The sequence below is a fragment of the Hyla sarda genome, unplaced genomic scaffold (assembly GCF_029499605.1).
Source record: "Hyla sarda isolate aHylSar1 unplaced genomic scaffold, aHylSar1.hap1 scaffold_648, whole genome shotgun sequence".
NCBI lineage: Eukaryota > Metazoa > Chordata > Amphibia > Anura > Hylidae > Hyla > Hyla sarda.
In genome coordinates, this window is record NW_026610663.1 from 23,025 (window position 1) to 49,996 (window position 26,972).

Sequence of the window (26,972 nt, forward strand, 5' to 3'; positions counted from 1 at the left end):
GGCGATCGAGAACTTCTGGCCATAAAACTAGCCCTCGAGGAATGGAGGCACCTGCTGGTGGGCTCCAAATACCCAATTATCATATACACAGATCATAAGAATCTCTCTTATCTTCAGTCTGCCCAACGGCTGAACCCCCGCCAGGCTAGGTGGTCGTTGTTTTTTGCCCGTTTTAACTTTGAAATTCATTTTCGCCCTGCTGACAAGAACATCAGGGCTGATGCCCTCTCTCGTTCCTCTGATGCCTCTGAAATGGAAGCCCCCCAGCAACACATTGTTCCTCCTGACTGTCTGATCTCCTCTTCCCCAGCTTCCATCAGACAAACACCTCCTGGAAAGACTTTCGTCCCTCCACGCCAGCGCCTCAAGATTCTCAGGTGGGGACACTCCTCACACCTCGCCGGCCATGCTGGTGTCAAAAAGTCCATCCAACTCATCTCTCGATTTTATTGGTGGCCTACCCTGGAAGCAGATGTTGCTGATTTTGTTCGGGCTTGTACAGTCTGTGCCCGGGACAAGACTCCTCGCCAGAAGCCTGCCGGTCTCCTTCATCCTTTGCCTGTTCCTGAGCTACCATGGTCTCAGATTGCCATGGACTTTATAACGGACCTGCCTTTATCCTATGGCAACACAGTCATTTGGGTGGTCGTTGATCGTTTCTCCAAGATGGCACATTTTATTCCACTTCCAAGTCTTCCTTCTGTGCCACAGTTGGTGAAACAATTTTTTGTGCACATTTTTCGCCTTCACGGGCTTCCCACGCATATCGTCTCGGATAGAGGCATTCAATTTGTGTTGAAATTCTGGAGGGCTCTCTGTAATCAGCTCAAAATCAAATTCAATTTCTTGTCTTCCTATCATCCCCAATCCAATGGGCAAGTAGAGAGAGTTAACCAGGTTCTTGGTGATTATTTGCGACATTTTGTTTCCTCCCGCCAGGATGATTGGGCCGATCTTCTACCCTGGGCTGAATTCTCCTACAATTTCAAAATCTCTGAATCCTCTGCTAAATCCCCGTTCTTCGTGGTGTACGGCCGTCACCCTCTTCCCCCCCCCCTCCCCACTCCCATGCCATCTGGTTTGCCCGCTGTTGATGAGGTTACCCCGGACTTCTCCACCATCTGGAAAGAGACTCAAAAATCCCTCTTACAGGCCTCATCCCGGATGAAGAAACATGCCGACAAAAAGAGAAGAACTCCTCCTGTCTTTGCTCCTGGAGACAAAGTATGGCTCTCCGCCAAGTATGTCCGCTTCCGTGTCCCCAGTTATAAACTGGGACCACGTTATCTTGGACCCTTTAAAGTCAAGTGCCAAATCAATCCTGTCTCCTATAAACTCCTTCTTCCCCCTTCTCTCCGTATCCCTAACGCTTTTCATGTTTCTCTCCTTAAACCGCTTATCCTTAACCGCTTCTCTCCCAAGGTTGTCGCTCCTACTCCTGTCTCCGGGTCCTCAGATGTCTTCTCGGTTAAAGAAATTCTCGCATCTAAGACGGTCAGAGGTAAAAAAAAAAAAATTCTTGTAGATTGGGAGAATTGCGGTCCTGAGGAGAGGTCATGGGAACCCGAGGATAACATTCTCGACAAAGACCTCATTCACAAATTTTCAGGTTCCAAAAGGAGGGAGAGACCCAAGGGGGGGGGGGGGGTACTGTTACGCCGAGCGCTCCGGGTCCCCGCTCCTCCCAGGAGCGCTCGCAGCGTTTTCCTGTTCGCAGCGCCCCGGTCAGACCCGCTGACCGGGAGCGCTGCACTGACACTACCGGCGGGGATGCGATTTGCATAGCGGGACGCGCCCGCTCGCGAATCGCATCCCAAGCTACTCACCTGTCCCGGTCCCCGGCTGTCACTTCCTGGCGCACGCGGCTCCGCTCCTTAGGGGGCGCGCGCGCCAGCTCTCTAAAATTTAAAGGGCCAGTGCACCAATGATTGGTGCCTGGCCCAATCAGGCTAATTAGCTTCCACCTGCTCCACGTCCATATAACCTCACTTCCCCTTCCCTTCCTTGCCGGATCTTGTTGCCCTTGTGCCTAGAGAAAGCGTTTTCTGTGTTTGCCTTACCAGTGTTCCTGACCTCTTGCTATCTCCATTGACTACAAACCTTGCCGCCTGCCCTGACCTTCTGCTACGTCTGACCTCGCCTCTGTCTAGTCCTTCTGTCCTACGCCTTCTCAGCAGTCAGCGAGGTTGAGCCGTTGCCGGTGGATACGACCTGGTTGCTACCGCTGCAGCAAGTCCATCCCGCTTTGTGGCGGGCTCTGGTGAATACCAGTAGCAACCTAGAACCGTTCCACCGGTACGGTCCACGCCAATCCCTCGCTGACACAGAGGATCCACATCCAGCCTGCCGAATCGTAACAGTAGATCCGGCCATGAATCCCGCTGAGGTCCCGCTGCCAGTTGTCGCTGACCTTACCACAGTGGTCGCCCAGAAGTCTCATCAGATAGAGCAACTAGGACAACAGTTTGCCCAACAAGGACAGCAGCTGTCGCAGTTGACCGCCATGCTACAGCAACTTCTGCCACAGCTACAGCAGCAACCATCTCCTCCACCAGCTCCTGCACCTCCTCTGCAGCGAGTGCCCGCTCCTGGCCTCCGCTTGTCCCTGCCGGACAAATTTGATGGGGACTCTAGACTCTGCCGTGGTTTCCTGTCTCAATGTTCCCTACATTTGACCGGGAGCACTGCGATAATGTCTCTAGCCGGGATGCGATCCGCGATGCGGGACGCGCCCACTCGCGATTCGCATCCCGGCCCGCTTACCAGACTCGTTCCCAGTCTGTTCTGTCCCGGCGCGCGCGGCCCCGCTCCCTAGGGCACGCACGTGCCGGCTCTTTGCAATTTAAAGGGCCGGTACGCCACTGATTGGCGCCTGGTTCTAATTAGTGTGTTCACCTGTGCACTTCCCTATATAACCTCACTTCCCCTTCCCTTCCTTGCCGAATCTTGTTGCCATTGTGCTAGTGAAAGCATTCTTTGTATGTCCCAAGCCAGTGTTCCAGACCTCTTGCCGTTGCCCCTGACTACGATCCTTGCTGCCTGCCCTGACCTTCTGCTACGTCCGACCTTGCTCTTGCCTAATCCCTTGCACCGCGCCTATCTCAGCAGTCAGAGAGGTTGAGCCGTTGCCGGTGGATACGACATGGTTGCTACCGCCGCTCCAAGACCATCCTGCTTTGCAGCGGGCTCTGGTGAATACCAGTAGCAACTTAGAACCGGTCCGCCGGCACGGTTCACGCCAATCCCTCTCTGACACAGAGGATCCACCTCCAGCTTGCCGAATCCTGACAACAGTTCAGTAAGCATGGCAGGATCTGGTGTCTTGGATGTTCCAGATCCAGCCATGCTTACTGAACTGTTCACACAGAGGCATATTCACAGTGTATGGTCCGTCCCAATGAGGCCACCTTATCGCGGTGGGACGGTCAAAGCTATCTCATATCTATCTATCTCATATCTATCTATTATCTATCTATCTCTCTATCTCATATCCATCTATCTCATACTGTATCTATCTATCTATTTATCTATCTATCTCATATCTATCTATCTATCTATCTATCTATCTATCTACCTATCATTTCAAAAGGGGGGGGGGGGGCAGGCTTTGAGCCGTGTAAGGGGCCCCATAAATTCTGATGACAGCCCCGGTTGTGCCATAACCGTGTGTACCCACCATCCCCCGAGGAGACCCTTCCCAGTAACAACATACTCACAGCCTTATAAGGGCAATGGGATGTGTAATGTCATGTGACCTGTCTTGATGGAGGGGGGGGGGATTTAAAACAGTTGATTACCTCATGTCACGGTGAGGGGGATATGATAACTGTTGTTTTACCTCAGTAAATCAGTTTATGTTCTGATGTCACATTACCAGAGGTGAGTGGCGTCTTCTCTGAGGACATAATGATCACAGGGTTCTGGTGTCTTCTCTGAGGGGACATAATGATCACATGGTTCTGGTGTCTTATATGAGGGGACATAATGATCACAGGGTTCTGGTGTCTTCGCTGAGAGGACATAAGGATCACATGGTTCTGGTGTCTTCTCTGAGGACATAATGATCACATGATTCTGTTGTCTTCTCTGAGGGGACATAATGATCACATGGTTCTGGTGTCTTCTCTGAGGAGAAATAAGGATCACATGGTTCTGGGGTCTTCTCTGAGAGGACATAAGGATCACATGGTTCTGGGGTCTTCTCTGGGGGGACATAAAGATCACATGGTTCTGGGGTCTTCTCTGAGGGGACATTAGGATCACATGGTTCTGGGGTCTTCTCGGAGGAGACATAATGATCACATGGTTCTGGTGTCTTCTCTGAGGGGACATAATGATCACATGGTTCTGGTGTCTTCTCTGAGAGGACATAATGATCACATGGTTCTGGTGTCTTCTCTGAGGAGAAATAAATATCACATGGTTCTGGTGTCTTCTCTGAGAAGACATTATGATCACATGGTTCTGGGGTCTTCTCTGGGGGGACATAATGATCACATGGTTCTGGTGTCTTCTCTGAGAGGACATAATGATCACATGGTTCTGATGTCTTCTCTGAGGGGACATAGTGATCACATGGTTCTGGTGTCTTCTCTGAGAGGACATAAGGATCACATGGTTCTGGTGTCTTCTCTGAGAGGACATAATGATCACATGGTTCTGGTGTCTTCTCTGAGGAGACATAAGGATCACATGGTTCTGGTGTCTTCTCTGAGGGGACATAAGGATCACATGGTTCTGGTGTCTTCTCTGAGGGGACATAGTGATCACATGGTTCTGGTGTCTTCTCTGAGAGGACATAATGATCACATGGTTCTGGTGTCTTCTCTGAGGGGACATAATGATCACATGGTTCTGGTGTCTTCTCTTAGGGGACATAATGATCACATGGTTCTGGTGTCTTCTCTGAGAGGACATAATGATCACATGGTTCTGGGGTCTTCTCTGAGGGGACATAATGATCACATGGTTCTGGTGTCTTCTCTGAGGGGACATAATGATCACATGGTTCTGGTGTCTTCTCTGAGGGGACATAATGATCACATGGTTCTGGTGTCTTCTCTGAGGAGATATAGTGATCACATGGTTCTGGGGTCTTCTCTGAGAGAACATAATGATCACATGATTCTGGTGTCTTCTCTGATGGGACATAATGATCACATGGTTCTGGCGTCTTCTCTCAGGTGACATAATGATCACATGGTTCTGGTGTCTTCTCTGAGGGGACATAATGATCACATGGTTCTGGTGTCTTCTCTGAGGGGACATAATGATCACATGGTTCTGGTGTCTTCTCTGAGGGGACATAATGATCACATGGTTCTGGGGTCTTCTCTGAGGGGACATAATGATCACATGGTTCTGATGTCTTCTCTGAGGGGACATAATGATCACATGGTTCTGGTGTCTTCTCTGAGGGGACATAATGATCACATGGTTCTGGTGTCTTCTCTGAGGGGACATAACGATCACATGGTTCTGGTGTCTTCTCTGAGGGGACATAATGATCACATGGTTCTGGGGTCTTCTCTAAGTTGACATAATGATCACATGGTTCTGGTGTCTTCTCTGAGGGGACATAATGATCACATGGTTCTGGTGTCTCCTCTCAGGTGACATAAGGATCACATGGTTCTTGATTTACGGATCGCATGATCTCAGGACAACTCGGAGCTACCCAGTTGGGATATAAGGACTCCGGGTCTGTATAAATTTGTGAAATCTTAAATAGCTGTTTTGGGTTGGTTGTTGCTGGTCCGGGCAATTCTGTGCTTTCCTGAGGCTGCCGGGGCAGGACAGTCAGACACGAACATCCCGTGGATAGGCTCTAGGTTGTACGGTACGTTTGCTCATCTGTGTTGTAATGTTATTTGTTTCTTTCCTTTCTTTGTTATCTTCCAGGCGGAGCAGAGGTTGGAGATTTGGCTTTTAAGGCGTCAATGTTTTCTGGAGGGGTATCCGATTCTTATAGTGGTCTAAGGTCCTCCTTGAGGGCCTGGTCATCCACACTGGGGGACCAATTGGTAAATCCTAGCGACATGTCAAAAGGTTTGATCGGCCTGGAGCAACCACAGCAGCTCTGGACCTCCCTGCACCCCTGTCAATCAATCATGGTGTCCATGACATGTCAATGACCACTGGACACTGCCGGACTGGTATGTGTTCCAGGAGGCAGGGGGACCCCTAGTGGCCACCTTTTTGAGTATGAAATACTGAAAGTTTTCTGATAAAAGCAATTGCAAAACATATTAAAGGAGATTTTTCATTCTTTTCAAACGTTTGGCTTTTATATGACAATTTTTTTTTACTTACTTTTGCTTTCATGTGACCTATTTATGAAATAGTTGAACGACCTTGATAGATAAATGGCACATAAACAAAACCCGGGAAACCCGCTTATAAAAGCATTTTTTAAAGCAGAAATTTTTCCCTTATGTTAATAGCCAAAGTTCTTTATCTACCCTTTATTACCAGTAGCGTTGCTAAAGAGTGACGGGGAGGGGGGGGGGGGGCGGGGGCATACCGCATCGGGTGATGGGGAGGGGGGCGTACCGCATCGGGTGATGGGGAGGGGAGTGTACCGCATCAGGTGACGGGGAGGGGGGCATACCGCATTGGGTGACGGGGAGGGGGGGGCGTACTGCATCGGGTGACGGGGAGGGGCGTACTACATCGGGTGACGGGGAGGGGAGTGTACCGCATCGGGTGACGAGGAGGGGGGCGTACCGCATCGGGTGACGGGGAGGGGGGGCGTACCGCATCGGATGACACCCTCACTGGCACTAAATAGCTGCAACTATCCCGCAACAACCCATCCACCCTCCTCAGAAATTAAAACATATTAAAAACATACAATGCCGCACCATGAGTATCCGGACTCTGGAGTTTTTTTTTTTTGTTTCATTTTGAGCGCGCCTTTTGTGACGTTGGTGGGCGGAGTCTTGCGTTGTTGTTCTGAGGCCAGTGTTTACATCAGGAAGGAAGACAGCGCAGCACCAACAGGCATATAAAAAATAGTGAAGCCACAAAAACAGCTCGGTACGTTACCCACCCCAAAATGTGCATGAAGCTGTATTACTATGGAGGTTTATATTTTTTAAGGAAATATTTTAGTGCCACATACGGGTTATTTACGTAGTCTGTAAAAATTCTTACACAATTATTTTGTGCCTTATTCTATTTTAACACAACATTAAATTTTAAAATGTAGTGTGTACGCCGGCATGTACGTGTCCTAAAATGAACAAGGTGCGCAGTGTGTATTCTCAACCATGAAATTAATAGAGCTATCAGTTATATAATACATGTTTTCTATAATTAACATTAATGTAGTAGCTTTGTTTCATGATGCAGAACAAGAACAGTTGTTACAGTCGGTGTTAATGTCCTTTTCTGTGGACGTTTCTGTAAGCCAGGTTGGACCTGGAATACATATGCAACTATTAAATGGAAATGCAACGTTTTTTCTTCATAAATAGTAGGGATCGGCCGATAATCACAATTTTGGGCATTATCGGTATCGGCAATTTCCTAGCCGATAATGCCCCGCCCACCGCACCGCCCCCACCGCACCGCATACGCCATACCCCCCTCGCCCGACCCGCCGCACCGCGACCGCCCCCCCCCCCGACCCACCGCACCGCGTCGCACCCCCCACCGTAGTGGTGGGCGGCATACCGGTATGAACCGGATACTGTTTTTTTTTCCTCCCACTGTATGGATTTTTGCCCATACCGGTCGGGCCCCTCCCCCACCCTCCGAGTCAATAAAAAAAATTAAACTTACCCGTAATGGGGGTGGTCCAGGCCATCCATCCTCCCTTCTTGTAGTGTCCGGCGGCATTCCGGGTGGAGGGTGAACCGGTCCGGGCTGTCCTTCTTCTCCAGGGATCCTCTTCTCCACTCCGGGCAGGCTCCGGCCTAGTACGCTGTATAGACGCCGCTACTCCATGACGTCAGGTGCGTCGCTGCGCAGCGGCATCTATGCAGCGTTACTAGGCCGGAGCCTGCCTGGAGTGGAGAAGAGGAACCCCGGAGAAGCAGGACAGCCCGGACCGGTCCACCCTCCACCCGGAATGCCGCCGGACACTACAGGAAGGATGGATGGCCTGGCCCACCCTCCCCGGACGGTCCCTGCAGCAACTGGGAAGGTGAGTCAGGGTTCTGGGATGGACAGGGGTCTGTATAATATACTATACCTACAGTAGGGAAGGGGGGGGGGGGAGGAGGAGGAGGAGCCACAGTTAGTTAAAAAACGCATGCAAACAGATACATATATCAACAAAAAACAGTTAGCACGACTATGAAGAAAAACGATTAATGCCTAAGAATAGGTGAGAAGAGGTAGTAAAGGGGTACTCCGTTGCTAAGCGTTGTGACTAAACTGTTCCAAACGCTGGAGCCGGTGCTGGGAGCTTGTGACGTAATAGCCCCGCCCCCTCATGACATCACGCCCCGCCCCCTCAATGCATGTCTAAGGGAGGGGGCATGATGGCCGTCATGCCCCTTCCCATAGACTTGCATTGAGGGGGTGGGGCTATGACGTCACGAGCTCCCTGCACCGGCTCCAGCGTTCGGAACAGTTTGTTCCAAACACTGAGCAGCGGAGTACCCCTTTAATGCCTCTTCTCGCCTCTTCTCAGGCATTAATCGTTTTTTCTTCATAGTCGTGCTAACTGTTTTTTGTTGATATATGTATCTGTTTACATGCAGCGTTTTTTTATGTTTGTTTGCATGCGTTTTTTAACAATATCTCTCTGTTTTCTGAGTCATGCTTATGTATTTTAATTTATATTTCCACTGTATTTTATCATTTTTGGAGTATGTGTATTGCTATAGGTTATATGCTATATGCTATATTGCTATATGTTATTGCTATGTGATATATGTTATTGCTATATGTTATATAGGTATATGCTACATTGACTCTTGATCTTGCATAGTGTTATATGTGTTCATTGTTGCATTCTAGCTTAGTTGTCAATTAAGGGGTTAACACCACCAGGTATTTAAACAGGTGCCTGTCACCCATGTGATATGCCTGATGAAATGCGTTGTATGATTGTTACACTAAAGCTACTCCTCTAAAATATTTACGGTTTTATGCATTCTTAATCTGAACAGTGCCGGGTTATCCTGATCGCTTCTGAAGTCTTTTTAGTCTATATACCCCCTACAACCGCTGCTAAGGACACGGCATCTCTTATACCCCTAAGATCAGTTCCTCTATGTACAGTGCCTTGGATAAGTATTCACCCCCCCCCCCCCCCCCCCCCATTGGACATTTGTACATCTTGTCCTGGTATAACCACAGATACAAATTTATCTAATTCAATTTTATGTAATGGACCAACACAGACTGATCCATCAATTGGAAGCAGGGAAAACATTAGTACTGGTAAATAACAATTAAAATTCGGAAAAGTGTTCAGTGCATTCATCCCTCTTTACCGTAAAACCCCTAACAAAGATCTGGTTCCACCAATCACATAATATGTCAATTGGTTCCACCTGTCTGCAATTAAAGGGGTATTCCACTGTTAGACATCTTATCCCCTTTCCAAAGGATAGGGGATAAGATGTCTGATCGCAGGGGGCCCGCCATGGGGACCCCCACAATCCCCCCTGCAGCAGCCTGGTACCTCAGCAGCCCAGAGCTAAGTATTCTCCGAGGCTGATGATCAGCGATGCAGTGGACGGGGCATCATGACACCACGCCCCGCCCTTTGTGATGTCATGCCCTGCTTCCTCAATACAAGTCTATGGGAGGGGGCGTGATGCCCCTTCCATAGACTTACATTGAGGGGGGCGGACATGACGTCACAATACTCCGTTCCCCTGCACCGCCAATCATCAGCCTCGGAGAAAACTTAGCTCCAGGCTGCTAAGGTACCGGGCTGCTGTAGGGGGGGGGGGATCACGGGGGTCCACAGCGACAGGCCCCCCCTTAATCAGACATCTTATCCCATTTTCATTTGGATAGGGGATAATATGTCTAACAGCGGTGTACCCCTTTAATCTCAGTACAAATTCACCTGTTCTAAGAGGGTCTCAGAGTTTGTTAGAGAGCATTGCTGAACAAACAGCAACATGAAGACCAAGGAGCTGACCAAACAGGTCAGGGATGAAGACCAAGGAGCTGACCAAACAGGTCAGGAATAAAGACCAAGGAGCTGAACAAACAGGTCAGGGATAAAGATCAAGAAGCTGACCAAACAGGTCAGGAATAAAGACCAAGGAGCTGACCAAACAGGTCAGGGATAAAGACCAAGGAGCTGACCAAACAGGTCAGGGATAAAGACAAAGGAGCTGACCAAACAGGTCAGGGATAAAGACCAAGGAGCTGACCAAACAGGTCAGGGATAAAGACCAAGGAGCTGACCAAACAGGTCAGGGATAAAGACAAAGGAGCTGACCAAACAGGTCAGGGATAAAGACCAAGGAGCTGACCAAACAGGTCAGGGATAAAGACAAAGGAGCTGACAAAACAGGTCAGGGATAAAGACCAAGGAGCTGACCAAACAGGTCAGGGATAAAGACCAAGGAGCTGACCAAACAGGTCAGGGATAAAGACCAAGGAGCTGACCAAAAAGGTCAGGGATAAAGACCAAGGAGCTCACCAAACAGGTCAGGGATAAAGACCAAGGAGCTCACCAAACAGGTCAGGGATAAAGACCAAGGAGCTCACCAAACAGGTCAGGGATAAAGACCAAGGAGCTCACCAAACAGGTCAGGGATAAAGACCAAGGAGCTGATCAAACAGGTCAGGGATAAAGACCAAGGAGCTGACCAAACAGGTCAGGGATAAAGACCAAGGAGCTGACCAAACAGGTATGGGATAAAGACCAAGGAGCTGACCAAACAGGTATGGGATAAAGACCAAGGAGCTGACCAAACAGGTCAGGGATAAAGACCAAGGAGCTGACCAAACAGGTCAGGGATAAAGACCAAGGAGCTGACCAAACAGGTCAGGGATAAAGACCAAGGAGCTCACCAAACAGGTCAGGGATAAAGACCAAGGAGCTCACCAAACAGGTCAGGGATAAAGACCAAGGAGCTCACCAAACAGTTCAGGGATAAAGAACAAGGAGCTGACCAAACAGGTCAGGGATAAAGACCAAGGAGCTCACCAAACAGGTCAGGGATAAAGACCAAGGAGCTGATCAAACAGGTCAGGGATAAAGACCAAGGAGCTGACCAAACAGGTCAGGGATAAAGACCAAGGAGCTGACCAAACAGGTATGGGATAAAGACCAAGGAGCTCACCAAACAGGTCAGGGATAAAGACCAAGGAGCTGACCAAACAGGTCAGGGATAAAGACAAAGGAGCTGACCAAACAGGGCAGGGATAAAGACCAAGGAGCTGACCAAACAGGTCAGGGATAAAGACCAAGGAGCTGACCAAACAGGTCAGGGATAAAGACCAAGGAGCTGACCAAACAGGTCAGGGATAAAGACCAAGGAGCTGACCAAACAGGTATGGGATAAAGACCAAGGAGCTCACCAAACAGGTCAGGGATAAAGACCAAGTCGCTCACCAAACAGGTCAGGGATAAAGACCAAGGAGCTGACCAAACAGGTCAGGGATAAAGACCAAGGAGCTGACCAAACAGGTCAGGGATAAAGACCAAGGAGCTTACCAAACAGGTATGGGATAAAGACCAAGGAACTCACCAAACAGGTCAGGGATAAAGAGCAAGGAGCTCACCAAACAGGTCAGGGATAAAGACAAAGGAGCTGACCAAACAGGGCAGGGATAAAGACCAAGGAGCTGACCAAACAGGTCAGGGATAAAGACCAAGGAGCTGACCAAACAGGTCAGGGATAAAGACCAAGGAGCTGACCAAACAGGTCAGGGATAAAGACCAAGGAGTTCACCAAACAGGTCAGGGATAAAGACCAAGGAGCTGACCAAACAGGTCAGGGATAAAGACCAAGGAGCTGACCAAACAGGTATGGGATAAAGACCAAGGAGCTCACCAAAAAAGGTCAGGGATAAAGACCAAGTCGCTCACCAAACAGGTCAGGGATAAAGACCAAGGAGCTCACCAAACAGGTCAGGGATAAAGACCAAGGAGCTTACCAAACAGATATGAGATAAAGACCAAGGAACTCACCAAACAGGTCAGGGATAAAGACCAAGGAGCTCACCAAACAGGTCAGGGATAAAGACAAAGGAGCTGACCAAACAGGGCAGGGAAAAAGACCAAGGAGCTGACCAAACAGGTCAGGGATAAAGACCAAGGAGCTGACCAAACAGGTCAGGGATAAAGACCAAGGAGCTGACCAAACAGGTCAGGGATAAAGACCAAGGAGTTCACCAAACAGGTCAGGGATAAAGCCCAAGGAGCTGACCAAACAGGTATGGGATAAAGACCAAGGAGCTCACCAAAAAAGGTCAGGGATAAAAACCAAGTCGCTCACCAAACAGGTCAGGGATAAAGACCAAGGAGCTCAACAAACAGGTCAGGGATAAAGACCAAGGAGCTGACCAAACAGGTCAGGGATAAAGACCAAGGAGCTTACCAAACAGGTATGGGATAAAGACCAAGGAACTCACCAAACAGGTCAGGGATAAAGACCAAGGAGCTCACCAAACAGGTCAGGGATAAAGACCAAGGAGCTCACCAAACAGGTCAGGGATAAAGACCAAGGAGCTCACCAAACAGGTCAGGGATAAAGACCAAGGAGCTCACCAAACAGGTCAGGGATAAAGTTTTGTAGATTATAAAATAATATCCCGAGCTCTGAACATCTCATGGAGCACCATAAAATTCATCACCAGAAAATGGAAAGACTATTTCACAACCCCAAACCAACCAAGACAAGGCCGTCCACCCAAACTGACAAGACTAGCAAGGAGAAGATCAGAGAAGCCACCAATAGGCTCATGTTAAGATTGCAATGACCCTAAATAGAAGTCTAGAGCTACAATAGATGAAGCATCTTGTCCTAAAATGTCACAGCCCAGAACTGAATCCAACGGAGAATCTATGGACGACCTGGATATTTCTGATCACAGACGTCTCCATCCAATCTGACTGAGCTTCCGCTTGTATAGCTGGTGGAGACCCCCCATAGGTCTGGCATATAATTGATAATAGGGAACAATAGTTTGTATTGCAGTGAAGATCAGATCTGATAACAGAGAACAGTAGCGGACGGTGCAGGTTTATGATCCTCATTCCTCTGAAGTGACGGTAAATGTTTGAGATGAACTTTGGCCAACACAGGAATAAAGAACAAATAACTTTCACCTGGATCCAGTAAAGTGACATCTGTGTATAAAGAGAAGGACGCGGCTTCATCTGTATATAAAGAGAAGAGCGAGGAGTCATCTGTATATAAAGAGAAGAGCGAGGAGTCATCTGTATATAAAGAGAAGAGCGAGGAGTCATCTGTATATAAAGAGAAGAGCGAGGAGTCATCTGTGTATAAAGAGAAGGAGGCGGCGTCATCTGTGTATAAAGAGAAGAGCGAAGAGTCATCTGTATATAAAGAGAAGAGCGAGGAGTCATCTGTATATAAAGAGAAGAGCGAGGAGTGAGGAGTCATCTGTATATAAAGAGAAGAGCGAGGAGTGAGGAGTCATCTGTATATAAAGAGAAGAGCGAAGAGTCATCTGTGTATAAAGAGAAGAGTGAGGAGTCATCTGTGTATAAAGAGAAGAGCGAGGAGTCATCTGTGTATAAAGAGAAGAGCGAGGAGTCATCTGTGTATAAAGAGAAGAGCGAGGAGTCATCTGTGTATAAAGAGAAGAGCAAAGAGTCATCTTTATATAAAGAGAAGAGTGAAGAGTCATCTGTATATAAAGAGACGAGCAAAGAGTCATCTGTATATAAAGAGAAGAGCGAAAACTCATCTGTATATAAAGAGAAGAGCGAGGAGTCATCTGTGTATAAAGAGAAGAGCGAGGAGTCAACTGTGTATAAAGAGAAGAGCGAGGAGTCATCTGTGTATAAAGAGAAGAGTGAAGAGTCATCTGTGTATAAAGAGAAGAGCGAGGAGTCATCTGTGTATAAAGAGAAGAGCGAGGAGTCATCTGTGTATAAAGAGAAGAGCGAGGAGTCATCTGTATATAAAGAGAAGAGCGAGGAGTCATCTGTGTATAAAGAGAAGAGCGAGGAGTCATCTGTGTATAAAGAGAGGAGCGAGGAGTCATCTGTGTATAAAGAGAAGAGCGAGGAGTCATCTGTGTATAAAGAGAAGAGCGAGGAGTCATCTGTGTATAAAGAGAAGAGCGAGGAGTCATCTGTGTATAAAGAGAAGAGCGAGGAGTCATCTGTGTATAAAGAGAAGAGCGAGGAGTCATCTGTGTATAAAGAGAAGAGCGAGGAGTCATCTGTGTATAAAGAGAAGAGCGAGGACACGTGTGGGGAGGAGACCTGGAATTAGCAGGTACAGTGACAGGGGTAGGCTGTAGCGTGGAGCTTAAATGGTTAAGTGCAGGTCAGTAAAGGGGAAAGAGGCGGAGTAAGGGGAGGAGTAACAGGGGGTCTATGGGTAGGGGTTAAGGGGGGGGGGGGCAGACAGCCCGCCAAGAAGATAGAAGTTGCCCACCCGGGCTGGGGGTGGTGCCCAGCTTGGTGGAGATGTTCCTTGCGGACATGGGGCCCAGGGAGGGTGTTCGGGTCTCCGATAGTGGGTAGGAAGTTGGAGTTGGGTTTTCTAGACCAGAGAGACTAGACTATCGCCCTAGTCATGACCTGTATGCACACTCACCACACACCGCCATGACCTGTATGCACACTCACCACACACCACCATGACCTGTATGCACACTCACCACACACCGCCATGACCTGTATGCACACTCACCACACACCGCCATGACCTGTATGCACACTTACCACACACCGCCATGACCTGTATGCACACTCACCACACACCGACATGACCTGTATGCACACTCACCACACACCGCCATGACCTGTATGCACACTCACCACACACCGCCATGACCTGTATGCGTTTCACCAAATGGTTCTGTTAAACTTTCCATAAATTGGAGGAAGGATGAATGGGCAAATTTACTGAATCAGGCTGGGTTCACACTACGTTTTGTCCCATACGGGAGCGCATACGGCAGGAGGGAGCTAAAACCTCGCGCTCCCGTATGTGACCGTATGCGCTCCCGTATGTCATTCATTTCAATGAGCCGACCGGAGTGAAACGTTCGGTCCGGTCGGCTCATTTTTGCGCCGTATGCGCTTTTACAACCGGACCTAAAACTGTGGTCAACCACGGTTTTAGGTCCGGTTGTAAAAGCGCATACGGCGCAAAAATGAGCCGACCGAACGTTTCACTCCGGTCAGCTCATTGAAATGAATGACATACGGGAGCGCATACGGTCACATACGGGAGCGCGAGGTTTTAGCTCCCTCCTGCCGTATGCGCTCCCGTATGGGACAAAACGTAGTGTGAACCCAGCCTCATTGTGGCAAAAATCTGCTGCCATCTACCAGGATGATGAAAATGAAGGGAGGGCGGACATTTCAGGGGGACAATGATCCCAAACACTCAGGAAACTATCAAATGGTTACACAGAAAGAAAAAAGAAAACAGAACAGCCGATCACATGACTTATATCCCTTGAGAATATATGGACAGAAGTGAAGATCATGATCTATAGAAGAGGCCCGCAGAACCTTCAGGATGTGAACATCATGGATTGTATGTGTATAGATTGTATATATGTATGTATGGATTGTATATATGTATGTATGGATTGTATGTATGTACAGATTGTATAAATGTATGTATAGAGTGTATATATGTATGTATGGATTGTATAAATGTATGTACAGATTGTATATATGTATGTATGGCTTGTATAAATGTATGTACGGATTGTATGTATGTACAGATTGTATATATGTATGGATTGTATATATATGTATGTATGGATTGTATGTATGTACAGATTGTATATATGTATAGATTGTATATATGTATTGATTGTATATATGTATGTATGGATTGTATGTATGTACAGATTGTATATATGTATGGATTGTGTATATATATATATGTATGGATTGTATGTATGTATGGCTTGTATATATGTATGAATGGATTGTATATATGTATAGATTATATGTATGTATAGATTGTATAAATGTATAGATTGTATATATGTATGGATTCTATATATGTATAGATTGTATGTATGTATGGATTGTATATATGTATGGATTGTATATATGTATAGATTGTATGTATGTATAGATTGTATATATGTATGGATTGTATATATGTATAGAATGTATGTATGTATGTATGTATGTATAGATTGTATGTATGTATAGATTGTATATATAAATGGATTGTATGTATGTATAGATTGTATGTATGTATAGATTGTATATATGTATAGATTGTATGTATGTATAGATTGTATATATGTATGGATTTTATATATGTATGGATTGTATATATGTATGTCCCCTGGCGTCACGAACTGTAATTCCCCCAGTTGTACACCACATGTAGAGAGGTCATACAGTGGGAATCAAAAGTTTGTGCACCCCAGGTAACAATTTGTATTAATGTGCATAAAGAAGCCGAGGAAAGATGGAAAAATCTCCAAAAGGCATCAAATTACAGATTAGACATTCTTATAATATGTCACCAAAAGTTACATTTTATTTCCATCATTTACACTTTCAAAATAACAGAAAACAAAAAGAAATGGCGTCTGCAAAAGTTTGTGCCCCCTGCAGAGTTAATATCTTGTACTGCCCCCTTTGGCAAGTATCACAGCTTGTAAACACTTTTTGTAGCCAGCCAAGAGTCTTTCAGTTCTTGTTTGAGGTATCTTTGCCCATTCTTCCTTACAAAAGTCTTCCAGTTCTTTAAGAATTCTGGGCTGTCTGTCACGCACTGCTCTTTTAAGGACTATCCATAGATTTTCAATTATGTTGAGGTCAGGAGATTGTGAAGGCCATGGCAAAACCTTCAGTTTACACCTCTTGATGTAATCCCCCGTGGATTTCGAGGTGTGTTTAGGATCATTATCCATTTGTAGAAGCCATCCTCTCTTTAACTTCAGCTTTTTCACAGATGGCATCAAGTTAGTATCCAAAATTTGCTGAAATTTTATTGAATCCATTTTTCCTTCTACTCGTGAGATATTCCCTGTGCCACTGGTTGCAATACGACCCCAAAGCATGATTGATCCACCCCCATGCTTAACAGTTGGACAGAGGTTCTTTTCATTAAATTCTGTTCCCCTTCTTCTCCAAACGTACCTTTGCTCATTCTGGCCAAAAAGTTCAATTTTAACCTCATCGGTCCACAGAACTTGCTTCCAAAATGCATCAGGCTTGTCTATATGTTCATTTGCAAAGTTCAAACGCTGATTTTTGTGGTGAGGACGTAGAAGAGGTTTTCTTCTGATGACTCTTCCATGAAGACCATATTTGTACAAGCATCTCTTTATAGTGGAATAGTGTACCACAACTCCAGTGTCTGCCAGATCTTTCTGGAGGGATTGTGCAGTCAAACGTGGGTTTTGAATTGTTTTTCTCACAATCCTGCGAGCTGTCATGTTTGATATTTTTCTTGGTCTTCCAGATCTTGCATTAACTTCCACTGTTCCTGATGACTGCTATTTCTTAATTACATTCCGAACAGAGGATATTGACATCAGAAAACGTTTTGCTATCTTCTTATAGCCTTCTCCAGCTTTGTGAGCGTCAACTATTTTCAGTTTCAGATTTCTAGACAACTGCTTAGAAGAACCCATGGTGCTGATTGTTGGGGCAAGGTCAGATGAGTCTGGGCATTTAACACCTTTGAAATTGACATCACCTGGTCTTCCCAGATGATGATTGAGAACAATCCATGACACTGGCAGGTCTCAGCTTTGTAAAGGGGGCAGTGCATGCTATAAATTCTGCAGGGGGCCCAAATTTTTGCAGACGCCATTTTTTTGGTTTCGGTTATTTTGAAAGTGTAAATGATGGAAATAAAATGTAACTTTTGGTGACATATTATAAGAATGTCTAATCTGTAATTTGATGCCTTTTGGAGATTTTTCCATCTTTCCTTGGCTTCTTTATGCACATTAATACAGATTTTTACCTGGGGTGCCCAAACTTTTGATCCCCACTGTAGGTGTAATAATCTGCAGAATACTTACAGATGATTCTCCTCTCCCCCAGGATAATGAGCGTCCTCCCGATCCTTTCTCTGGTCGTCTCCTTCCTCCTCACCCTCCTCTTCCTTCTTTCTTTTTGGAGAAAACAGAAAAGATATAAGTTCTTACCCCCGGGACCAGCTCCGCTGCCTCTTCTGGGAACTCCTAAATATATTGGGGACCGCGCTGCCTGTAAATACTTCCCAGAGGTAGGTGACATTGCAGGAATTCATATTGTTAGTTACTGTAAAGTATTTGCCCCCCCCCCCCCTTAGAGCTTCTTAAATGTTTTCCAATCGGTCCTCTCCAGCAAACAAATACTGCTCTGCAGCGCCAAATACCGATGTACAGGGACTATATTACTCCCAGCAGTGCACAATATATCTGTCTAGCAGTGCAAATGAAACACCACAGTGCAATAAAAAATGCCGCACTAGCAATGCTAAACAATTACTACAGTACTGCACAAAATACTGCTCCACCAATGTTCATCCAATACCAGATTACAGCATGAAATACCTCTCCACCGGCACTAAACCAAAGTGCCGCACTGTATACCTCTCCACCAGCACTAAGCCAATACCAAAGTGCAGCACTGTATACCTCTCCACCAGCACTAAACCAAAGTGCAGCACTGTATACCTCTCCACCAGCACTAAACCAAAGTGCAGCACTGTATACCTCTCCACCAGCACTAAACCAAAGTGCAGCACTGTATACCTCTCCACCAGCACTAAACCAAAGTGCAGCACTGTATACCTCTCCACCAGCACTAAGCCAATACCAATGTGCTGCACTGTATACCTCTCCACCAGCACTAAACCAATACCAAAGTGCAGCACTGTATACCTCTCCACCAGCACTAAACCAAAGTGCAGCACTGTATACCTCTCCACCAGCACTAAACCAAAGTGCAGCACTGTATACCTCTCCACCAGCACTAAACCAAAGTGCAGCACTGTATACCTCTCCACCAGCACTAAGCCAATACCAATGTGCTGCACTGTATACCTCTCCACCAGCACTAAACCAATACCAAAGTGCAGCACTGTATACCTCTCCACCAGCACTAAACCAAAGTGCAGCACTGTATACCTCTCCACCAGCACTAAACCAAAGTGCAGCACTGTATACCTCTCCACCAGCACTAAGCCAATACCAAAGTGCAACACTGTATACCTCTCCACCAGCACTAAACCAAAGTGCAGCACTGTATACCTCTCCACCAGCACTAAACCAAAGTGCAGCACTGTATACCTTTCCACCAGCACTAAGCCAATACCAAAGTGCAGCACTGTATACCTCTCCACCAGCACTAAGCCAATACCAAAGTGCAGCACTGCATACCTCTCCACCAGCACTAAACCAAAGTGCAGCACTGTATACCTCTCCACCAGCACTAAACCAAAGTGCAGCACTGTATACCTCTCCACCAGCACTAAACCAAAGGGCAGCACTGTATACCTCTCCACTAGCACTAAACCAAAGTGCAGCACTGTATACCTCTCCACCAGCACTAAGCCAATACCAAAGTGCAGCACTGTATACCTCTCCACCAGCACTAAACCAATACCAAAGTGCAGCACTGCATACCTCTCCACCAGCACTAAACCAATACCAAAGTGCAGCACTGTATACCACTCCACCAGGGTTGAACCAATACCAGATTACAGCATGAAATACCTCTCCACCAGCACTAAACCAATACCAAAGTGCAGCACTGTATACCACTCCAACAGCACTAAGCCAATACCAAAGGGCAGCACTGTATACCTCTCCACCAGCACTAAGCCAATACCAAAGTGCAGCACTGTATACCTCTCCACCAGCACTAAACCAATACCAAAGTGCAGCACTGTATACCTCTCCACCAGCACTAAGCCAATACCAAAGTGCAGCACTGTATACCTCTCCACCAGCACTAAGCCAATACCAAAGTGCAGCACTGTATACCTCTCCACCAGCACTAAACCAATACCAAAGTGCAGCACTGTATACCTCTCCACCAGCACTAAGCCAATACCAAAGTGCAGCACTGTATACCTCTCCACCAGCACTAAGCCAATACCAAAGTGCAGCACTGTATACCTCTCCACTAGTGTTGAGCGGCATAGGCCATATTCGAATTCGCGAATATTCGCGAATATATGGAAAAATATTCGTCATATATTCGCGAATATTCGCATATTCGTAATATCCCCGTTTTATTTTCGCATATGCGAATATTCGCACAATCGAAAATTAGCATAAGGGTAAATTCGCATATGTGAAAAATTAGCATATGCAAATTTTTGCATATGCGAAAATTCGCGCCCCAGTCTCACACAGTAGTATTAGAGCCTTCTTTACACCACATAAGCTGGAAGCAGAGAGGGATGATCACTGTGATGTGTACTGTGAAAACAAAAACAAAAAACGAATATTCGTAATTACGAATATATAGTGCTATATTCGCGAATATTCACGAATTCGCGAATATGCGATATTCGCGAATAAAATTCGCATTGCGAATATTCGTGAGCAACACTACTCTCCACCAGCACTAAACCAAAGTGCAGCACTGTATACCTCTCCACCAGCACTAAACCAAAGTGCAGCACTGTATACCTCTCCACCAGCACTAAACCAAAGTGCAGCACTGTATACCTCTCCACCAGCACTAAACCAAAGTGCAGCACTGGATACCTCTCCACCAGCACTAAGCCAATATCAAAGTGCAGCACTGTATACCACTCCACCAGCACTAAACCAATACCAAAGTGCAGCACTGTATACCACTCCACCAGGGTTGAACCAATACCAGATTACAGCATGAAATACCTCTCCACCAGCACTAAACCAATACTACAGTACAGCACTCCGCAGTGTTAAGTGTATACCACAGTGCAGCACTAGACACCTCTACACCAGAACCAAAGTCCAGGACAAAATACCTCTACAGCTCCACTGAATTTACCATAGTACAACACAGCACAAAATACCTCACCAGCAGTGCTAAACAGGCTTTAAAGTACAGCAAAATATAGTACTTTTCCAACAAAGTTAAATGAATAACTATTCATCATTGCCAAACAAAAACCACAATGCAGCAAAAAATACTTCGGCAGCGTCGCCACTAAAAAACCCAGTGCAGCATTAAATATCTTAGCTAAACAAATATCAGAGTGCAACATGAAATACCTCTCCAGCAGTGCTAAATAAACACCATATTGCAGCACAAAATACCTCCCCTTCAGTTCTAAACAATTACTACAGTACTGCAAACATACCTCTTCAACAGGGCTAAACAAATACTGCAGTGCAGCACAAAATGCACCCGTTCCAAACACTATAGCTAAGCACAAGATACCTCTCCAACAGCTCAACATATCACAATGCAGCAGCACATTTTTTTTACTAGTGTCAAAAAGTCAGTGTAGAACAAAATACTTTTCTAGCAATGTAAAACAGCTCTCAAACATTGCTAAACGAATACAACAGTGCAGCACAAAAATTCCTCCCCAGCAGCTCCAAAGAAATATCATAATGCAGCACTAAATTCTTCTTCAGCAGTGTGAAACAAATACCAAAGTCCACTTCTAAATATCTCTTCAGCTACAAAAAAAACAGTGCAGCACAATATACCTCTGCATCTGCAACAGTGCTAACCAAACACAACAGCGCAGCATAGCATACCTCTCCATCAGTGCTAAACAAATTCCACAGTACTGCACAAAATAAGTTCCCAGCATCGCTAAACACAGGGCAGCATGACTGGTGGTGTTAAGGTTGGCTGACAGTTAGGCCTTTAAATGTGAGTGACTGCCGCTGTATACTGATGAGTGTCGACACAAGAAAAAAACACCAGACAAAATGTTGGTATATATCTCCTTCTCAGCATACTGGCTAAGGAGCTGTCCCAAGGAGTTCTGTTTATTATACGGAAGTACATTGGTTTTTACATTTGACAAAAAGGGAAGGTTAGTTATCACGTCAAAATCATCATGTTATATTTTGATTGGTTATTTGAGCATTGCGTTTGTATATATTAGCATTTTAAGCATTCATTTCTTTCTTAACCATAGGTCACTTATGTTGCCATTTCCCTATTCTACCAGAAAATTCCGGATGTATCCGTCCTTCTGCAGTCTATATTTCTTCAAATATTTTGTCTCTAACGTCCAACTCCTTCTTTATCTTGCGTCTTTTGGCCTCATCCCAAGGTCTTCATCTTAGTTACAAGCAAATAGCAAGCTGATATGTCTCATAAGGAAAATAGTGTTTTTCTGCAGCATATTAGCACATATATCTATTTTTAATATACATATATATATTGATCAGTAATCAAAATCATAAGGGGCATCCTTATCAGTAGCAGCACTCTCCATATGCACATCCCTCCACCACTAGCAGCAGTGCTGTCTCTTACATCCTTTCCCTCAAATACCAGTATTGTCCCCTAACCACCTCTTTTTATGCCAGCTACAGACCCTATTGTCTGACCGGTCTTCTCCTCCATTGCCAGCACAGTTTTACCCACCTATCCTCACTCAAACCACCTCGTCTAACCAGTCAGTGCCATATGGCTTAGCTCTATACAATGTACAAAACAGTCGCTTAAAGGGTACTTTTCATCAAAAAAACTTTTGATACATTATAGATTAATGTATGCAGAATAACTTTCCAATAGCATGTCATTAAAAATATGCTTCTTTCTATTTAATTTTCCACTTTGAAAAAATGACCACTAGGGGTCTCTCTACTAGTCCTCTTTTTATAGATTTCAGACTCATGCTGGAGTCCTAAATCTCAGACTGCAGCCGGGACACAGACAAGCTCAGCACTGCTCCCTGGCAGGGAACAGTGCTGAGCTTGTCTATGTCCTGGCTGCAGTCTAAGATTTAGGACTCCAGCATGAGTCTGAAATCTATCAAAAAGGTCTTGCGGCCAGGACTGGTAGGGAGACCTCTAGTGGTCATTTTTTCAAAGTGGAAAATTAACTAGAAAGAAGCATATTTTTTAATAACATGCTATTGGAAAGTTATTCTGCATACATTAATCTATAATGTATCAAAAGTTTTTTTGATGAAAGGTACCCTTTAAAAAAAAAAATGCTAATGTTAAATATATACCAACTGTATTAACATAAAACTAAACAGCATATGTATAAAAGGTACCGCAACGCAAAAAACGACACCCTGTGCCCAGAAAACACAGTATAGCCTTATATATTATGTATAATAATAATGGACTATACTTACAGATAAATAGTATGTACATTCAATGCCAACATAAGTGTCTTACAGCACTCAAATACCGCCATATAATGCCAATATTATATCGTCATAGGATAGGACCCAGATACCCTGCACCATCCTCTATGGCAGTGGTCTTCAACCTGCGGACCTCCAGATGTTGCAAAACTACAACTCCCAGCATGCCCGGACAGCCAACGGCTGTCCGGGCATGCTGGGAGTTGTAGTTTTGCAACATCTGGAGGTCCGCAGGTTGGAGACCACTGCTCTATGGGATCTGTATGGGATGGACTCTCTGAGCCCTGGAGGTCGATAGGAATATTCGTTCTCCTGTTCTTACTTTCTTACATTTTCCCCTGAAGCTCCGCAGGAAGTACGGTCCGGTGTTTACTGTCTGGAAGTTGACGGACCCGGTTGTCGTCCTCTGCGGCTACGAGGCGGTGAAGGACGCCTTGTTGAATCACGGCGAGGAGTTCAGCGGACGCCCCTTCGCTCCGGTCATTGATGTCTACTCTGAAGGATACAGTAAGGAGACCTGTCCCTTTAAGGATTTAGATCATTAACCTTCCCCTGAGTTCATGCTCCGCCCCTCAGGAGCTGCATTAGGTATCACACAGGGTATAAGCTTTGTCCCGCATGTATCTGTAAATCTTTCATGGTCTCTGACCAACCTGAGGTCAATGATGTCCTCTCCACACGGCAGATGATCAGTGACAGCCGACACAGCATTGTCCTACAGAGAGTAATTCCCCTAACAGCAGGCAGTGGGCAGCAGATTGCAGGGAAGGGAGACACCTAGTGGCCAAGACTTTACAGCAGATTTTCTGGTGCAAGGAGTCATTTTGCTAAAAGCAGCAATTTACAGAAATGTTAGGATTTAAAGGGGTACTCCAACCGAAAACAATTTTTTAAGACCAACTGGTGCCAGAAAGTTTATCAGATTTGTAAATGACTTCTATATAAAAATCTTAATCCTTCCAGTACTTATCAGCTGTTGTATGCTACAGAAGAACAATTTGTAGAAGAATAAATTGGTGCCAGAAAGTTAAACAGATTTGTAAATTACTTCTATATAAAAATCTTAATCCTTCCAGTACTTATCAGCTGCTGTATGCTCCACAGGAAATTGTGTAGTTCTTTCCAGTCTGACCACAGTGCTCTCTGCTGACACCTCTGTCCGTGTCAGGAACTGTTCAGAGCAGGAGAGGTTTTCTATGGGGATTTTCTCCTGCTCTGGACAGTTCCTGACACAGACAGAGGTGGCAGCAGAGAGCACTGTGGTCAGACTGGAAAGAACTACACAACTTCCTGTGGAGCATACAGCAGCTGATAAGTGCTGGAAGGAATCTGTTTAACTTTTTGGCATCAGTTTATTTAAAGGGGTTCTCCGGTCCTAAGACATCTCATCCCCTATCCAAAGGATAGGGGTTAAGATGTCTGACCGCAGGGGTCCCGCCACTGGGTAACCCCTGCAATCTTGCCGTCACGCCCCCTCCCATAGACTTGCATAGCAGGGGCTGGGCGTGATGTCATACGGGGTGGAGTTATGACATCATGATACTCCGGCCCCATGGTCGGCAACCAGCATTTTACATAGAAACATAGAATGTGTCGGCAGATAAGAAGCATTTGGCCCATCTAGTCTGCCCAATAATCTGAATACTATGAATAGTCCCTGGCCCTATCTGATATGAAGGATAGTCTTATCCCTATCTCTATCTTACATGAAGGATAGCCTTATACCTATCCCTATCTTATATGAAGGATAACCTTATACCTATCTCTATCTTATATGAAGGATATCCTTATACCTATCTCTATCTTATATGGAGGATAGCCTTATACCTATCCCTATCTTATATGAAGGATAGCCTTATACCTATCTCTATCTTATATGAAGGATATCCTTATACCTATCTCTATCTTATATGGAGGATAGCCTTATACCTATCCCTATCTTATATGAAGGATAGCCTTATACCTATCTCTATCTTATATGGAGGATAGCCTTATACCTATCTCTATCTTATATGAAGGATAACCTTATACCTATCCCTATCTTATATGAAGGATAACCTTATACCTATCTCTATCTTATATGAAGGATAGCCTTATACCTATCTCTATCTTATATGAAGGATAGCCTTATACCTATCCCTATATTATTTGAAGGATAACCTTATACCTATCTCTATCTTATATGAAGGATAGCCTTATACCTATCCCTATCTTATATGAAGGATAGCCTTATACCTATCCCTATCTTATATGAAGGATAGCCTTATACCTATCTCTATCTTATATGAAGGATAGCCTTATACCTATCCCTATATTATTTGAAGGATAGCCTTATACCTATCTCTATCTTATATGAAGGATAGCCTTATACCTATCTCTATATTATATGAAGGATAGCCTTATACCTATCTCTATCTTATATGAAGGAGCCTTATACCTATCCCTATCTTATATGAAGGATAGCCTTATACCTATCTCTATCTTATATGGAGGATAGCCTTATACCTATCTCTATCTTATATGAAGGATAGCCTTATACCTATCCCTATCTTATATGAAGGATAGCCTTATACCTATCTCTATCTTATATGAAGGATAGCCTTATACCTATCCCTATCTTATATGAAGGATAGCCTTATACCTATCCCTATATTATTTGAAGGATAGCCTTATACCTATCTCTATCTTATATGAAGGATAGCCTTATACCTATCCCTACCTTATATGAAGGATAGCCTTATACCTATCTCTATCTTATATGAAGGATAGCCTTATACCTATCCCTATCTTATATGAAGGATAGCCTTATACCTATCCCTATCTTATATGAAGGATAGCCTTATACCTATCCCTATCTTATATGAAGGATAGCCTTATACCTATCCCTATCTTATATGAAGGATAGCCTTATACCTATCCCTATCTTATATGAAGGATAGCCTTATGCTTATCCCATGCATGTTTAAACTCCTTCACTGTATTTGCAGCGACCACTTCTGCAGGAAGGATATTCCATGCATCCACTACTCTCTCAGTAGTGAGCTGGCAGTGCGGCGTGCAGCTCAGAGAAGTGGGTGCCGAATGTAAATTGCAGGGGTCCTCAGTGGCGGCACCCCCGCGATCAGACATCTTATCCCCTATCCTTTGGATAGGGGATAAGATGTCTTAGGGCCGGAGTACCCCTTTAAAAAAAAAAAAAGTTTTCCATCGGAGTACCCCTTTAATTAGGAAGTTACATGATTTGCATCACTTCCCATGACTTTAATGGGAGTTACGCAAACTCTGTATCCCCTCTGGTTACTCTATTTACGCAGCTCCCACTTTGGCTACTTTTGGTATTCCCGACCACATCCGGCTGGGGGAGATGGGGAGAGCCGAGTACCGAGCTGGGAAAACCCCTTTAGGCCAGGGTCCCATAATAGCAGTCATATTACAGACAAGGCCATGGCCAGTGGTGTACACAGAAGAAAGGGGGTCCCATAGCAAGGATCGAAAAGGGCCAAAAATTATGCCATCTGATGTTGCCCCCCAGGACAGAACATTCTGGTGTTTAATTTACCTTGTCTTTCATGAAGGGGTTGT

General features: G+C 45.4%; 1 protein-coding gene across 1 annotated transcript in view; it reads left to right on the top strand.

Moving 5' to 3' along the window:
* Nucleotides 1-26,972, top strand: part of LOC130342325 (cytochrome P450 2C8-like) — a gene marked incomplete at its 5' end in the record, with an annotated part of 86,407 nt that overhangs the window by 12,120 nt on the left and 47,315 nt on the right. The window contains 2 exons of the mRNA XM_056554273.1: nt 18,242-18,347; nt 23,735-23,897. Of these exons, the coding sequence (XP_056410248.1) occupies nt 18,242-18,347; nt 23,735-23,897 (269 nt within the window). The remainder of the gene's footprint in view (nt 1-18,241; nt 18,348-23,734; nt 23,898-26,972) is intronic.